Below are 16,230 nucleotides of genomic sequence, written 5' to 3'. Positions count from 1 at the left end.
CAGTGGTAACAGCAAATACAGTAAAAAAAAAAAAAAAAAAGCACATTCATACAAATGTGCTATCATCAGTGGTAGTTTTAACACTGACAATATACTTCACAGAAAACCAAATAATTCTCATTGGGCGGAATTCAACTGGTACTATGCCACTCATGGAAGGACATTTGATCCCAGGGAGGTGCCTGGCCATGAAAGGGGAGGAATGGTTTTGGCAAATCCCATATCCCTCCCTGCAGCTACCTATACCACCTTTCTCCCTGTTCTAGGGGGTTGCCCAGGAAAAGATTCTCTCGGAGAACCATGAGCTGTGGGGTGGATGAGGAAGGAATTGGCTCCTGTCCTCTTCTGTTAATGGATGCCTCTTCTGGATCAAAACCCCACTGTGAGTAGAAAGGCACCAATTGGATCCTATCACTTATACAACAATGCACTACACATCTGTCATTCCGTCTCTGCCTTCTTCTGAAATGCTTTGCTGACATAGGTGAGAGATGCACCACCTGAAAGCTCTGAGACTGGCTGTGCTGGGGGAAGCTACAATTGTTGACTTGGGAAAGAAGTCCCCTTTGTCCGAGAACAAGCATGTGAGAATACCATTGCCTTGCCTTGCTGTCAGCAACTTCGCGACATCAAACGTCTTCACTCACAACCTCATCTCCTTTGTATGCTTACTAGGAGCCAACACACTACACAATAACCTTTGGTGCCTAAAGAAAAGGAGTTTCAGAGGCAAAGGTGTATGGACATATAACTAGCACAGCTGCTGTCTGGAAAAGTGCAATGGAGTTATATTACAATGTTGGGGGAAACATTAAAAGATGCCAAGATGTGGGGCAAACAAAAAACCAAACCCCGCTCAATTTGCAAGTACTCACCTATCCTGGTGTGCATCTTTCTAATATGGCCACAGGGTTGGACCAAAGATGAACATGAATGAAATGAAGAGGAGGAGAAGCTGGGGCAGATGAGGCTATGGATGCAGGTGAGCATCTCAATGGAGAGAGAGAGGGAGAGAGCAAAAGCCCAGGGAAAGAAAAGCAAGGCAAAACCAGGTAGGGTGAGAAGCTGAGGCTGGCATGCTACACAGCTCATCCACTCAGGTTATATAGCCCAATCTTTCTGGCCCCATATCCTTACACACTTAGTGAACACTAACTGTGGAAATAATGCCATTTTCTATTTGCTAGCATCATTGTTTGACATTGTCCTATTAGGAAATCATTATTTTAAACCAAGCATGAAGGAACTGAAACTTTGCCGTGCACTAATATATTCTCAACAGCTGAACAAATACAATTATTTTTGAAACTGTCAACTTGCATAAACTTCTATTCTTCCTATGCATCTTTTACCTCTTTTTTTGCAATTTCTAGTTATTCTTGCTGGATGGATGGGTTATTCTTTCGCATTTTGTTTGCTTCAACAGAATGAATCCAAACTTATACCTTCTGGTGATTTTAGAAAACTTTCAAGGCCAAATTAACTTTTTTTTTTTAAAAAAATGTTCTCTAAAATCAAAACAGAGGGTTTAGATGTTCTGGGAAGGACAGGTAGCAGGTCAGGTTCTGAGGTCAGAATTTTGTCTGTGTAAAGGGACTATTCCTGGTAGATATCTGTTGCTTAGATTATCCCTAACACCCGATGGCCACAGCACATTCAAAATTAAGCACTATTAACAGTGCAATCTTATATGGGTCAACTCAGAAGTAAGCCCCAGTGAGTTCAGTGGGGCTTATTCCCATGAAAGTAGGCATAGGATGAGAGGCTGAGTGTTGATTTCAGTCAAGCACATTCTGAAATTCATTCTATTGCAATCAATTGAAAGAGCTTAATCTCAACTGGCTCATATGCCCTATAGTATATACACAATTCTAGTGTGAGGTGGCTTGTGTAGTGTTAGTAAAGCTACAGCACTTCCAGTTTCTCTTCATATCTGTGGGCGTGAGTATATAATGCGTGCGTGTACATTTCTGTTATGTGGCTGAATGCCAGTCACAACCTGCACACTGAAGGAAAAGATAAACCTTGTAGAGAACATCTATTTTTTATTTTCTCTACGGAGGGGAAGTGACCTTGCTTTTGTGGTAACTTTCCCCCAAACAACAAGACCCCGACCCTGGTGGTCTGCCCACCCCTTGCCCAACAGTTGGCAACCCTATATGTGAAATCAGTTGCTGGTTAGGGACTGAGAGGTTTATCATGAACTTTAGGCAAGATATGACCTACTAGAAGCTATACATGCAATACTTTTTTTTTAAAAAAATGCATTTTAATTAAAGTAGCATATACTTGCTCTCCAACAAGAACAAAGCATTTGAGGCATTGCATGCTTCTTCCTGTTTTCCTGTATTTGAGACAGCATATACGTAAAACAAGGTGGCACCAGTAAGACAGACGACCATCACCATGAAATAGATTTGGGCCCTAATCAGCATTTTCACCACTACATTTTAAAAACTGATCTACAAGTGTGATGAATGTCTTTGAAATTCTGATGAAAACGAATCTGCTCAGATTCCTGGCTTCAGTCCCACAAGTCACATTTTACCTCAGAATGACATAAATCAGCTTAGTCTGGCCTCTATAAAAGCCGGAGAGGGAGAATGTACAAGTAATTTTAGGTTGTCACTGAGTGATTGGTTTTCTGACTTCACACTTTTACCAAAAATAGAACAGGCCTTACCGTAGCTGTCATAAGCATCTTCACTTGTTCCATGACCATAGTCATAATATTCAGGCAGACTGCAATAGATTGACAGCAAGTAAAGTTATTGGCACAGGAAAGCTTCAAACACAAGAAAATATAAGTTTGTTATGTTGGTCCTTAAAAAAAAATTAAAAAATAAATCTAGACAAGCAACCGCTAACTCAATATTTAAGGAGGAAAACCTGAAAGGAAAAATCAGTGAAGGAAAAAGGCAACATACAGTAGAATGCATTGTTCATTTTAACCCCCAACCCACCGATAAAAGTAACCCTGAATGGCAGTGGTTTTGAAGATTTGACTGTGAACGTGCAGAAGGAATTACAGCTTGCTATAAAAAATGCCTATGCAACCAGTTCTTTGACCACAGTTAACTAGAACTAAACATTTTAATGATACACCTCCCACATTTAAAACATTGTGATTATTGGAATGAACCAGCAGGAATGTTTGTTTTGACTTGCAGTGGCTTCAGCTCTGTTCTTGTCAAAATGTATGTATGTGCTGTCATTGGGAACAGGCAGGTTAGATCCTCAAATGATAAGAGACAGAGGAGAAACAAAGCTCACTCAGTCAATTTCCTTGTGCTGCAGCAGTAATATCATAACCACGTTTTCCTAACAAAGCATCCTTCATGCTTTGGAAAGATCAGTAACATCATGCCAGAACAGATGTGTCAACACGGCCAATGATAATTTTAGAGGGAGGGGGGAAAGCCTCTGGTATCACATCTGCGGGAAAGCAGGAAACCAGCAGGGCAGTGTCATGGGCAACATGAATCTCCCAACACTGGCATCACTGCAGCTTACCTGGACATGGCCAGGGCAGGGCAGTGTTGAGGTCAGGGCTGCATGGACACACCAATGGGAACACACAGATCTGCGCAGCTCTGACCTTGCCACGGCACTGCCCCTGGACTATTCAGGTAAGCTGCAACAAATGTAAAGTTGAGGGGCCCTTTCTGCTGCCTGCTGCCAGGAGGAGAACTTCTTGGGTGGAGCTGGGACTTGCATCACAAGACAGGCCTCCCCTCCCCAACCTGCGGTGCTCCTTTCTGCTAATGGAGGTTGGTGGAGAGGAGATTGCACACCATCTAAACCCCACTCTCGGCTATCCACACAGTGGGATTGGGATTTCAATGTAAGAATAATTTCTCATGTCATTCTGACTTTTGGCTAATCCACCATTTTAAGACTTGCCGTTTCAAAAACAAACAAACCACTATGGCAGGCCCTCCAGATGTTTTGAGACTACAATTCCCATCACCCCTGACCACTGGTCCTGTTAGTTAGGGATGATGGGAGTTGTAGTCTCAAAGCATCTGGAGGGCCGAGTTTGCCTATGGGTTCTAGTAACAAACGAGTTCTCCTCCAGAATTCACTGCTGGAATCTGAGCATTTCCAGAATATGGATGCAACTGTTCATTAATGCATGCACTTTAAATACAGCTGAATATATGCAGCTATCTATTACTTATATTTATTAGAATAATATTCTTGTCTAATTTCTTGGACAAGAGCTTTGATAAGTGAATTGCATTTCAGGCATCTTGAGCCAGCACAGATAGTTTTCTATGACTGCTTTAAGGTGCCATCAGAAGACAAATCTCAACTAATTCATGTTTTGTGCAAGTGTAGTACATCTCAGCAATTATCAAATGAAATCAGCATAAGCAAAGCTTTCCTGTTTATAAATTTTAATTTATATCCTATAATTTCGCAAGTTTCGTTTTCATGCATCCAAGAAAGCCGGGTTTCCTTGGCAGTTGGGAAACAAGGCATTGTTCTCTATGATTAGCATTCATTGGCCTGAAAATAAAGTAAAGCACATTTCTGAGAGCTCAGGTTCCTAGCCTGAAAGCACATATAAGATGAACTCATTATCAGCCAGGCGTATTTCCCCTAGCATACACTACATTATACTTTAGCCTTTAGCTTCAGGGCAGCCTGATCTTGTACTGCCAAGCAATGGCTGTCTCCGCCTCTGTACATTAACTCCAACATCACATTGTTGGTTAGAGAGGGAAAGTCGCCTGGGGGGGAACTAAACACTCCTGCAAACCCCATACTTTCATTCTGATCCCAGATTGAGGGTAGCTAGAATGGGGCAACCTGTCTCTGATGCCTCCACTTAATTCCAAAACCACGAGGAAGAAAGATGCTAATGGCCACTGGTATGATGAAGGTTGCTGGAGGGATTCCTTACCTCCCCATCTGAGGCTGGAGAACATATTTGGTATGGGTGAATTTGGAGCAAAACCAAGTTTGGCAGCTGTAGGGCTATGGAGTTGGGGAAATAAATACAATTCCCCATTGGCATGCCCTGCAGCCTATAAAGCACGACTGGTCTTGGGCTAGCTGTGTAATAAAAATTGTGGTGTTGAGTAGGCCTGTGTATAAAAAGTATTGTTACAAGTTTGGGGTGTTAAACTGTGTGTCAGATCCCTCTAATCCAGCAAGTGTTAGAATTTGATCAGGGCTTCTAATTTGATCAGAGTAGGTGGGTTAGTCTCCTGGTGATTCAGGGGGATTAAGGGGCTTAGTGCAATCTGGTAAATGTGTGGGGCCTCTTCTCTCAATAGGCAAATCCAGAGTTTGGAGTAGAGTTCATTTGCTGTGATGTGACCTAGAAGTAAAGCCAGCAAGCTGGAAGGAGAGTCAGAGCGGTGTTTGAGAGCAACGTTTGATTTCTATTTGAATCCAAGGCTGTAGCAATGGGAGAAACAAAACCCTTTGGGGGCACTGATGCTGTGAACCCCTCCATCACAGGCTCAGGTTGTATATATGTGCAAATCTGCAATATATATTACATATATCCTAAAGACACCTCAGTCTCCGCTGTGCCGCATTTCCAAAAGTAAACACAAACCCTGGGGAAGTGCCTGGAATCTCACACCGATTGGAGGGGCGTGCAACAGTGTTTTGGGACTACAAGTCCCATCATCCCTAGCTAACAGGACCCAGTGGTCAGGGATGATGGGACTTGTAGTCCCAAAACAGCTGGAGGGCAAAGTTTGGCTATGCCTGATTTAGGTGTTTTTTTTGTTTGTTTGTTTTTTGCAGTCCTCAAATGGGTTAGCTGCAGGGCTTTTTTCAGAGGTAACTCACAAGAACTCAATTCTGGCACCTCTCAAGTGGGCACCATTGTCATTCTAAGAGAACGAGGGAGGTGCTCATAGTGAGTTCCAACACCTCTTTTTCTAGAAAAATAGCATTAGCTTAGCTGTAACACATAGTTGTTGCAGAATGAAAGGATGGGGTGGCTGTTATGGTGGTGGTGTATATATAGCACTTCATCAAAAGATCTCAGGGTGGTCCCCATACATGTTATTTTATGAGTTTTTATTTATTGCTGATACAGCTATTGCTACATCTTATACATTACAATCAATCAGCTGTTCCGTGCTGTTGAAATAAATTGGGAATGTGTTTAGTATACAAAAACTGTGTTTCGTAAGCAAGCGGCAGCGGGGGGAGGGGATTAGGATCTTAAAGTAGAGCTTCAATAAATCTTGTATGAACTGTCAGAGTTAAAAATGCATTTCACGTAAGACACTTCCAAAAGTCAAAGAGCAACCGTTCTTCAAGAAAGATTGGATTTATGATTAGCAAAAATGGTTGGCTTAGGAACTCTGATGTGCATTTTTACAGTGATTAGAATGTGGCTTCTAAGATGAAACTTGGGATTCTATCTTATGCTAGTTTTAAAGAATGAATTAATAAATAATAATAATTCAGGAATATTCCATTCCTACTGCAGGAGAGATATAAGGCTGAGCATCTCCCCTACTGCCATTATTTACTGGCTCATAATCTGAGACCTTCTTTGGAAGCAATAATTATTTGCCCTTATTATTTTGGTTGCATTCACTGCTTCACCTTTAGTGGGGGAATCTTAGAACAGGATACTCATAATATGTTGGAATCAATATTAATTATGAAAATGAAAGCTCTCTTAGCTGCTAATAGGCCTGCCTTATCTCAGCAAAACATGAGCTTCCACTTTTTAGAAAGTCTTACATACCTACAGTATTATGGGGGATTTGTATGTAAATGTGAATAGGCTACAATGCCCTCAGGTAATCCTCTAGTGAGCACTCTTTAATTAACTTTCCATGGAAATGTTGCCTCAAGGGATTCAAATGCTTGGAGACACAAATCTCACCCAATTGAGATAAATGTATTTGGCTAACCTTCAAATTTTCAAATGGTATATCAATTATAATGATAGCTGTTTGCCCAGTTAAATATTCTTATTGAAAAATGTTAAAATCTCGGCTAAAAAATGGAATCTCTGAGCTAGAGTTTATACCCCGCAATCTTCTAGAATGGTGTAATTTACCACAACCTAGCTAAGCTGATTTGATAAATGTAAACGTTTTGTTGTTGTAGGGCTCCTTACAAGTACGTCCTCCTACCTCTACCTTGCAATCAGAGAAGTTGGCTCAATTCCTGTTGGCTGAACAAGCTGGCTTGCTTCCAGAATGAACTACATGGATACCTATTTGTGCACAAAGCCATGTTTGTTGCTCCTGCAAGGTTTGGTTTCAACCAAGAAAGTGCAATATCCATGTGCAAAGTGGCTTTCCATCACCAATGAATAACCACAGCCAACCCAAACACACCTGGGATTAGAAAGGGGGGTTTCCGGTTCACTGTGTGTGACAGGCTGTCTAGACCAGCAAAACTACTATTGGGCTAAATATTTCAGACTGGTCCTCATTATTTGCATCACTGCTCTTTCGGTCCTCCCCAGGAGGATATTTGACAAATTGGCCTCCCCAATTTCACCATTCTTGAATTTTGGGTGAAGTTTTAATGTTGTTTCGTGTTATTTTAAAATAATTGGCAGAAGCAATGGGTTTGGCTATATTTCATCCAGTCCTCTTCTTTAAACCCACTGATTCCTTCATGCACCAATATGAAAGGGAGATAGTTTCATTCAACAATACGTGAGCTGAAATTTCTCCAAACAGTTCCCCCCTAAGAAAAACTCTTGGGAAATTTATCCTCCCCTCAATCATATTTGGTAAAATAGTCTCCACCCACCCATCCCTAAATAGCGTGGATAACTGGGAAGCATTCCAAGTCAGCCATAAAAAGCATCTATGAGGAGAGAGAACTGGGAGAAAAACAGAAAACACATTGCCACTTCAGTTCTCCTCCCATGAGACCACATCTGCTTGAAAATTCAGGTTCTACCACCTCATACTTTATATGAATTAGCTGCAGACCTAGGTATAAAGCAGGGGTTGTTTCAGGATTCTAGGTGGGCGGTAGGGGGTTCTATGGCACAAGTTGAATCTTCCTTCCATTGAGCACTGGTGGGCGGTAAGGAAATTCTACCATCAAGAAAGATGGTAAGGTTGACTACCCCTGGTTTAAAGAAATGGTCTTCCACCATCACGTCATTTGAGGCATAATGTCATGGAGAAGGGCTCTAACATAGCCTTCTTCAACGCATGCTACCTTAGATGTTCAGGATTTCCCCACCCTTTGGGAAAGCATTCAAAACATGTGCTAATTCACCTGCAGTGGAGATGTTACGTTCCAGGATCACGATTTCCTGGAAATCATATGGAATCGGCCTTGAGTTCCATGATGGAAGAAAGGCAGGATGTAAAATGTATATAAATAAATCCCTGCCACTGGATTATTGCTTGACAAGAGAGGCTCTGAACTCTTGCTCAAACCCGAGTCTCAGCATTTCTCATTTTAAAGTAATAATAAAGTACTGTTTGTATCTTCTACCTTGTCTGATGGACATTTTCTTTCCCCCTGTACCTGCATCATCAGGGTAACATTATCTAGAGAAACGGGGCCTCATTTTTGCTTTCAATTATTCTTCAGCAGAATCCTATGCCTCTTTTCTAGGAAGCAAGGGCCATTGAGCTCCATGGGACTTACTCCAGGTACATGTGCACAGGATTATAGCAAGATACAGAGAGGCCTGTATGCTTGCTAAATCACAAATGGACATAAGCATACTTCAAAGCCACATGAAATGGATAGGTGTAATAAGCCATCTGCTCAGACAAGGGCCAAAAGCCACAGAGAGAGGAGGAAGATGATGGAATGCAATGGAACGGAATTACAGAACAGGAGAAAATACTTAAGATATTCTCTTTTTGAGACTATCAGATACAACACTGGAGATCCATAGTGGAAATAAGTATTTCAAGAACCTTAGAGGGCATAAGTGATTTATAGGCGAGAGAAAAAACTTTCTTATCTACTTCAGGGGTAGTGTATTTGATACACACTTGTGCTCATTGAATCAAATAAATGAGAGGTGGCATTTCAAAACAGTTTTGGATGATGAATGCTGTAAGTGGATTGCTGTGAAGACCCATAAAATGTCATCTTTTAGGCCTGCTAACTTGATTCATTCAATAGTCTCAAAATAAAATATGAGGGAATCTTTATTTATGAACACTGAGATATGAGCACAAAACCCAAAATGAAATACAGCTGTGTGCAAATACTGTGCATACAGCTAAAAACTGGGGAAGTACAGTATACAATAGAGAAAAATAACAGGAAGGGTGGTGTGTTACCAGACTATATAGCGATTGTTCCATCTATTGCCTATATACAGGTTTTGAAATCTTAAAATATTAGGCTTAAAACTGTCACCTCTCTGTTGCCTTTGAAACCCAGCCCAGTCTTTGGCTGAGCAGCTATAACATCATCCTGCAATCGAGTCAGGATATTGTGATGGCAGCTAGGTTTGCCATCCTGTGCACACTTATCAGAAAGCAAGTCCCTTTACCTGGGCCCACAATGTCTTATCGCTGGGGAATGAGAATGGGTCAAGAAGGAGAGATGCTTTTTGCAGAATCCAGAGCTGAGATGCTGAAGGAACAATAATAAATAATAATAAATTTTATTTATATCCCGCCCTCCCCAGCCGAAGCCGGGCTCAGGGCGGCTAACAACACTAAAACAGTACAACATTATAAATACATTCTAAAAATTAATTAAAATACAAATTGATGGCAACCATAGACTAAAGCTTTGTAGAGATTGCCAAAGGAGGGAGTCAGGCTGCGCCCTGACCAAAGGCCTGGTGGAACAGCTCTGTCTTGCAGGCCCTCCGGAAAGATGTCAAGTCCTGCAGGGCCCTTGTCTCTTGCGACAGAGCGTTCCACCAGGTTGGAGCCGCAACCGAAAAAGCTCTGGCTCTAGTTGAGGCCAGCCTAACCTCTCTGTGGCCTGGGACCTTCAAGATGTTTTTATTTGAAGACCGTAAGTTCCTCTGTGGGGCATACCAGGAGAGGCGGTCCCGTAGGTACGAGGGTCCTAGGCCGTATAGGGCTTTAAAGGTTAAAACCAGCACCTTAAACCTGATCCTGTACTCCACCGGGAGCCAGTGCAGCTGGTATAGCACCGGATGAATGTGATCTCGCAGCGAAGACCCCGTAAGGAGTCTCGCTGCGGCATTCTGCACCCGCTGGAGTTTCTGGGTCAGTCTCAAGGGCAGCCCCACGTAGAGCGAGTTACAATAATCCAGTCTGGAGGTGACCGTCGCGTGGATCACAGTGGCTAGGTCAGGGCGAGAGAGGTAAGGAGCCAACTGCTTAGCTTGGCGGAGATGAAAAAATGCCGCCTTTGTTATAGCTGCAATCTGCGCCTCCATGGAGAGGGAGGTATCGAAGATTACACCCAAACTCTTAACGGACGGTGCTGGCACTAATTGCACCCCCGCAAGAGAAGGGAGTTGCCCCCTCAATCTCATATCGTCCCGTCCCAGCCAGAGGACCTCTGTCTTCGAAGGATTTAACTTCAACCGGCTCCCACGTAACCATCCAGCCACAGCTTCCAAGCATCTGATCAGTGTGTCTGGGGCCGAGTCAGGATGGCCATCCATCAACAGATAGAGTTGGGTGTCATCAGCATACTGATGGCAGCCCAGCCCAAAACTCCGGACAAGCTGGGCAAGGGGGCGCATAAAGATGTTAAAAAGCATCGGGGAGAGAATCGCACCCTGAGGCACTCCACACACCAAGGAGTGGCGGGATGACAATTCCCCCCCAAGCGCCACCCTCTGTCCCCGACCAGAGAGAAACGAGCGCAGCCATTGAAGGGCTGTGCCCTGGATCCCCACGTCGGCAAGGCGGTGGTCCAAGAGTTCGTGATCGACCATGTCGAAGGCTGCTGACAGGTCTAGAAGAATCAGCAGCCCTGACCCGCCTCGATCCAGCTGCCTACGGAGATCATCTGTTAAGGCGACCAGAGCCGTCTCGGTCCCATGACCAGCGCGGAAGCCGGACTGGAATGGATCCAGAGCCGATGTTTCATCCAGAAACCTACCAAGCTGTTCCGCAACCGCTCTCTCAATCACCTTACCCAGGAATGGAAGATTCGAAACCGGGCGGTAATTGGATAGATCTAAGGGATCTAATGATGTTTTCTTTAAAAGCGGGGGCACCACTGCCTCCTTCAGTTCCCCTGGGAATGTCCCGGTGCCAAGGGACAAATTGATGATATCCCCCAGGGGGGCCCGCACCTCGTCTGGACACGCTCTAATCAGCCAGGACGGGCACGGGTCGAGAGGACAAGTGGTGGGCTTTCCAGCTCGGAGGAGTCTGTCCACATCGGCTGGGGATATCCGGTCAAAGTGGTCCAATACTGGACCCGAGGACAGTCGAGGGGCCTCCAGTTCCTTTATTGTATCGAAATTGGCGGGGAGGTCATGGCGGAGCAACAGGACCTTCTCCGCAAAAAAGCTCGCAAATGCCTCACAGCTGTGTGTCCAATTGTTATTTAAATTTGGCTGTCCTTCGAGGGACGAACAAGGGACAGAGAAGGCAAGAAGCTGAGAAGTGGAGAGATGAAGAGACGATGGGGTAGCAAAGACATTTCCTCTGAGCAAAGGCAGCGAGGCTGGTTTGGTCACACTGGGGGCAGAGCTTCTGAGGCACTGCAGCAGGTGCCACAACTACAGCATCCAAAAGGAAAGCGAGAGGCAGGGGGCGGGACTTTGTGACACTGAATTGTGAGACGCCACTGCCATGAGGGAAAAAGCATGGCAGAGAAACATGGGGATGAGGAAAGGAGAAGTCCAAGTGGAAACTTCACATAATACCTAAGGAAGGAAGGAAGTGGTGTTTGTGAGAAGGAAATAGAAAAGCGAGGCACTTCTTAAGACTGGGGAACGTGAAGCCAAAGCAGCAGGGAGAGGTTATCGAGATGGTAAGCGCCAGAATGGATTTTAAATACTGATTTGATTTCAGCATCCTGAAACCAATTTTTAAAATACATTTATTGGACTAATGGTAGAATTAGGTAATACTACACTTTTGCTAGAATAGCTCATTTTGCCTCCGTTTATTTAAATGTATTCAAGGAATTGTATATCTTAAGGTTACCAGATATTTTTCAATGAATCCGGGGACACTTTTCAGCTTCAATGGATTTTGTATGGGGACTGATTTGTAAATTCGGGGACTGTCTCCAGGAAACGGGGATGTTTGGTAACCTTAGTATATCTACACAATTTAGTGTAAGAGGGGAAATGTATTGTGTGCTAGTTACAGATAATATACAACTTGGTGTTAAGGAAGTTCACTTGCAGATGTTACTGTGAAAGTGTAAATGACAACGTGCTTCTTTTTGATTGCTCAGGAGATGTCATACTAACAAATTAAATCTCTCTTAGTCTTCTGTGCCATTTGCCTAATAAGCTTGGCTTCCAGTTTAAGAATTGGTATAACAATAAGGACTGCAACATCTCCAGAAAGAAAATTATATGAAAATTAAAGCTGACATTTTAAAATGTTCTAAAGTCTTGAGTAATGTTTAGCTGATTTATGAAGTCAGTTCAGCCATTACCACTAATAGTCATAGCATATTCTTATGGTAGGCTTTTTACGTGTGAAAATCCCAGCCATTCCAAATGCCCCAAATAATGCAAATGAATCTGATATTCACTGCTGCTGAATGGATTCCCAAGGACCCTCTGCGAGGAGAAAAATACAGCTATGTTGTCTGCTTAAAGAACAAAGGTGTTTAGGAACAAACACTTTCATTAACTAGATTGTAAGGGTTGCATTCAATGTAGAGGCAAAGCTGATCGTTCCATCAGCCAAAGGATTTCTCTTTGCAGAACAGAACAATTTCCTTTCGTCCTCCCCCTAAATATGTTTTGAGGGTTCAACAAACCTTCCAGAGCAGATTGAGGGATGGTACGTGGTGTTCATGGGTGTGTGTGTGAGATCTCCTTTACTAGCGCTAAACTTTGTGTTAGCAGGAAAAATTTGTTGAATACCACCCAGGATCCTGATCACAAAGGGGCTTACACTAAACTGGAAGCTGAGCTTATTGGACCAAGAGGGATTTAACTTATTAGCATGACTTCTCAGAGCGATCTAAAAGACAAAGGCTGCATTCAGACAGCACTTCACTCCATTTTCCATACATTTCCTTAACCTGATAATTTCCCATGTTTTACGTAATCTTTCACATGATGTAAAAGTCACTTCTGGAAATGTAGCAGACTCTAGTGGAAGTTTAGTGCTCATTTCCATGTTAATTGCTTCCATTTGCAACCCTGTTAACCTGGAAAACTGCAGGAGTTTTGCACTGTAATTTCCCTGAAGGTTTCATGCCGTTGCTGCTCACTTGATGAAATTTGGGGCGGTCTCCTGGCATTTGGGGGGGGGGGGAGTGTGCATATCACAGGGAGAACAGAAGCACATATGTTCATAGAGAGTGGTGGAGTTGGCATGTCCAGTGACACCCCCTGGGGTGAATAAAAGTTAGCGTGACATGGTGGGATAGCAATTAAAAAAACCACACAGTGTCACAATACAACAGGAACTGCAGTGTAAAAGGAATGTCAGAAACCAGGAACATAAGTGCTAGCATTAAAAGAAGGATAATTAATGTCATAATGCCCACATCTAAATGAACCCAAAGATGCATGTTGCCATTAATATTGTCACAGAAGCAAGATGACATTGCTTCGAATACTTTCACAGCAGCAGGAACTTTCTCAGTACCAAGTTGTAGATTATCTGTAACTATACACAATACAATCTGATTCCTCCCCCGGCACAAAACTCTGTAAATACAAGATGCCTTGCATATGTTTGAATAAAGAGGCAAAGTCAAACATTCTTGCTAAAGAATGTACCATCTCATTCTACAATTAGTCTATTTTTTAAAAAACACACACACCTTTTTTAAAAAAAAGAAATTAGCACAAAAATCACATTTACCAATAGAAGAAATAATGTAGCAAGGTTAATATAAAAATATTTTATGTCTAATGAAATTGTACTATTCACGTTGGGATTTCTGCTTGCACAATAGAATTCCCCTCTCCTCTCTTCTTCCACATACGTGTTGCAGGGAGTTGGGGGAAACCCAGAACATATTTGGTGGGAGGGTTTAAGGAAGGAAGGAGAGGGAGTGAAATTTCCATTGTACAGGAAGAAGACCTTGCATGAACGGAACACTCTCGTTGAATACAACCCTGTACCTTGGGGTTTTTTAATCTATTGCTGTGCTAATGATTGTTTTAATTGCTTTGTATTTCACTTGGTTTATATTTTAATTGTACTTTTGTAAGCCACCCTGGAATCTTGTTCTAATGAGGGGTGTTAAATGACTATTTCAAACAAACAAATCCTGCCATGCTGTTATCATATCAGGAAAAATTGCACCTGCCAAAATTCTCCTTTCTGTACAACTACAAAAGCCCATGTTTCATTCTAAATCTGGCAATCCTAGTTAATTCTAGAAGCAATTTTGTTGTGGATTGAAATGAAAGTTATTTTGGACTTCAGTTGAACAAAGCAGTGAGTGAAAGATTCCTGTTGTCTCAGTAAAGGCTTTAAACCTCTTAAGAAATGAAGACATGCAGCATAACAATCTAGTAGATGGCAGGGAAATAATAACAGGATAGAAGTAGAATAACTAGGGAGAAAATCCCTTCAACTCAATAACTGATTGTAAATTCAATCTCAATGGATGGCTGCTGTCTTGAGTCTTCCAATAAAACTGAATTATTAAATCAACATGATTCAGTTTTGCTGAGAATATTACTGCAAGCATTATACAGCAAGCTATTACATAGTTTTTAATATGTGATTTTGAGAACTACTGGAGAGAGAGCATTCCATATGAGCAGGAACCTGAGGCAAGAAGTTAATGGAATAAACAGGTAGCAATATGCCATTGATATTGGGGGACCAGCCACACAATCATTCAAGGGAATGATTGTGCAGACAGCTTGCCAGGCTTGAAATCCCTATTCCTATTTCAACATACAATCTTGGGTTCCTTTGTTTCTTCCAGTGCAGTCATTATGTTGTGAACTGCCCTGTGATCTTCAGATAAAGGGTGGTGGTATCATTATTATTATTATTATTATTATTATTATTATTATTATTATTATTATTATTATTTGGCTTTGGCCTGCCTTCCTTCCTTCAGCTCCTCACCACCTTCTCTTTTATTGTGTCATAAAATCAGCAGCAGTGATTTTAAGGAGTTTTATGCTCTGATGAGTAGGCAGTCACTGTGGCAAAATATGCTGAACAGCTGATTCAGCTCCTGCAGCTGCTTCTGCAATTATCACTTCAGCCACTCTAGCATCTGATCTGCGCTAGGGTTTCAGAGCACTTGGTGGGAGTTGCAGTTGTGGGCTAGACCCCAAAGCTTCTCTGCTTTAAGACCTTTTGGAACACAGTGTGTGGAGCAGCATTTACCATGTTTTGGGACTGCTGACTCCTCTAGTCAGCTATGCCTCACTGCCTCACCTCGGTTTGCCTTGTAAGCAAGCTATGTCCTGGTTTCTTTGTTATTTCTTAACTTTGCAGTTGATTCTCAGCTAGCTTTAGGGCAGAGTTTTCCAAAACCAACATGATGACTCAAAACACATGGAGGGCTAACTTTTTAGATCTTACACAACAGAGGTGGTTTCACAGTTCAAAGAGAAACAGAGGCATAGCTGACAAAATGACCTGTGACCCTATTATTCTTGTGCACACTTTACATCTTCTGCCTTTATTTCCATAAAAGAGGGGAATGCAATACACAAAAGCAATTATTCAACCCATCCTTTTCAGGAGCCTTCTCATATGCCTTGCCTAGAAAGCTTTTGGCTTTTGGATTCATCCTTAAGTGGTTCTCACAGGTTCAGCCTCTCTACCTCCTTCAACTTTGACTTGACTCATCAACTCATGACTTTTGCTTGCCTTGCTTTGTTCCACACCCAGAGTCCTGGTTCAGAGTTTTTATTCCATGTGCCACCTTGAGCCTTTGTCTTAGAACTGATTCTCATTGTATTATTGATCCTGATCTTATTTGTGATCTTTGAGTGTTTTCCTGTACTAGAAATTGAGCCCTGGGCATGATGCTGTGTATCTGCCATGGTTTAGGTCCATAGTTTGGAACACATATTGATTAGACACAGTATCTTTTAAACTATGTACTTCATGTTAAATCATTATTGCTCTTAGTTTTTCCTTGAGGCTAGACTGGTGCCATCCAGTCTAGAGAAGAAATATTAGATGGGAT

At 42.4% G+C, this 16,230-nt stretch overlaps 1 protein-coding gene and 1 long non-coding RNA gene across 10 annotated transcripts in view; one reads left to right on the top strand and one right to left on the bottom strand.

Annotated features, from left to right (window-relative positions):
* The window catches only part of KHDRBS2 (KH RNA binding domain containing, signal transduction associated 2), a 347,577-nt gene that overhangs the window by 32,897 nt on the left and 298,450 nt on the right, over window positions 1–16,230 (bottom strand). For all 8 annotated transcript variants that reach the window (XR_003705800.2, XR_013392343.1, XR_013392344.1 and 5 more), the window contains exon 8: window positions 2,684–2,742. Coding sequence is in view for 1 of the 8 variants with exons in the window: in XM_077926281.1 (XP_077782407.1) it covers window positions 2,684–2,742 (59 nt within the window). In the remaining 7 variants the exon portion in view is untranslated. The remainder of the gene's footprint in view (window positions 1–2,683; window positions 2,743–16,230) is intronic.
* Window positions 1–16,230, top strand: part of LOC114593847 (uncharacterized) — a 196,991-nt gene that overhangs the window by 167,987 nt on the left and 12,774 nt on the right. The gene's annotated exons all lie outside the window — the stretch shown is intronic.

The sequence above is a fragment of the Podarcis muralis genome, chromosome 3, assembly GCF_964188315.1.
Source record: "Podarcis muralis chromosome 3, rPodMur119.hap1.1, whole genome shotgun sequence".
Classification (NCBI taxonomy): domain Eukaryota; kingdom Metazoa; phylum Chordata; class Lepidosauria; order Squamata; family Lacertidae; genus Podarcis; species Podarcis muralis.
The sequence above is the reverse complement of the archived record's forward strand: the minus strand, read 5'-3'. Positions and strand labels throughout refer to the sequence as shown.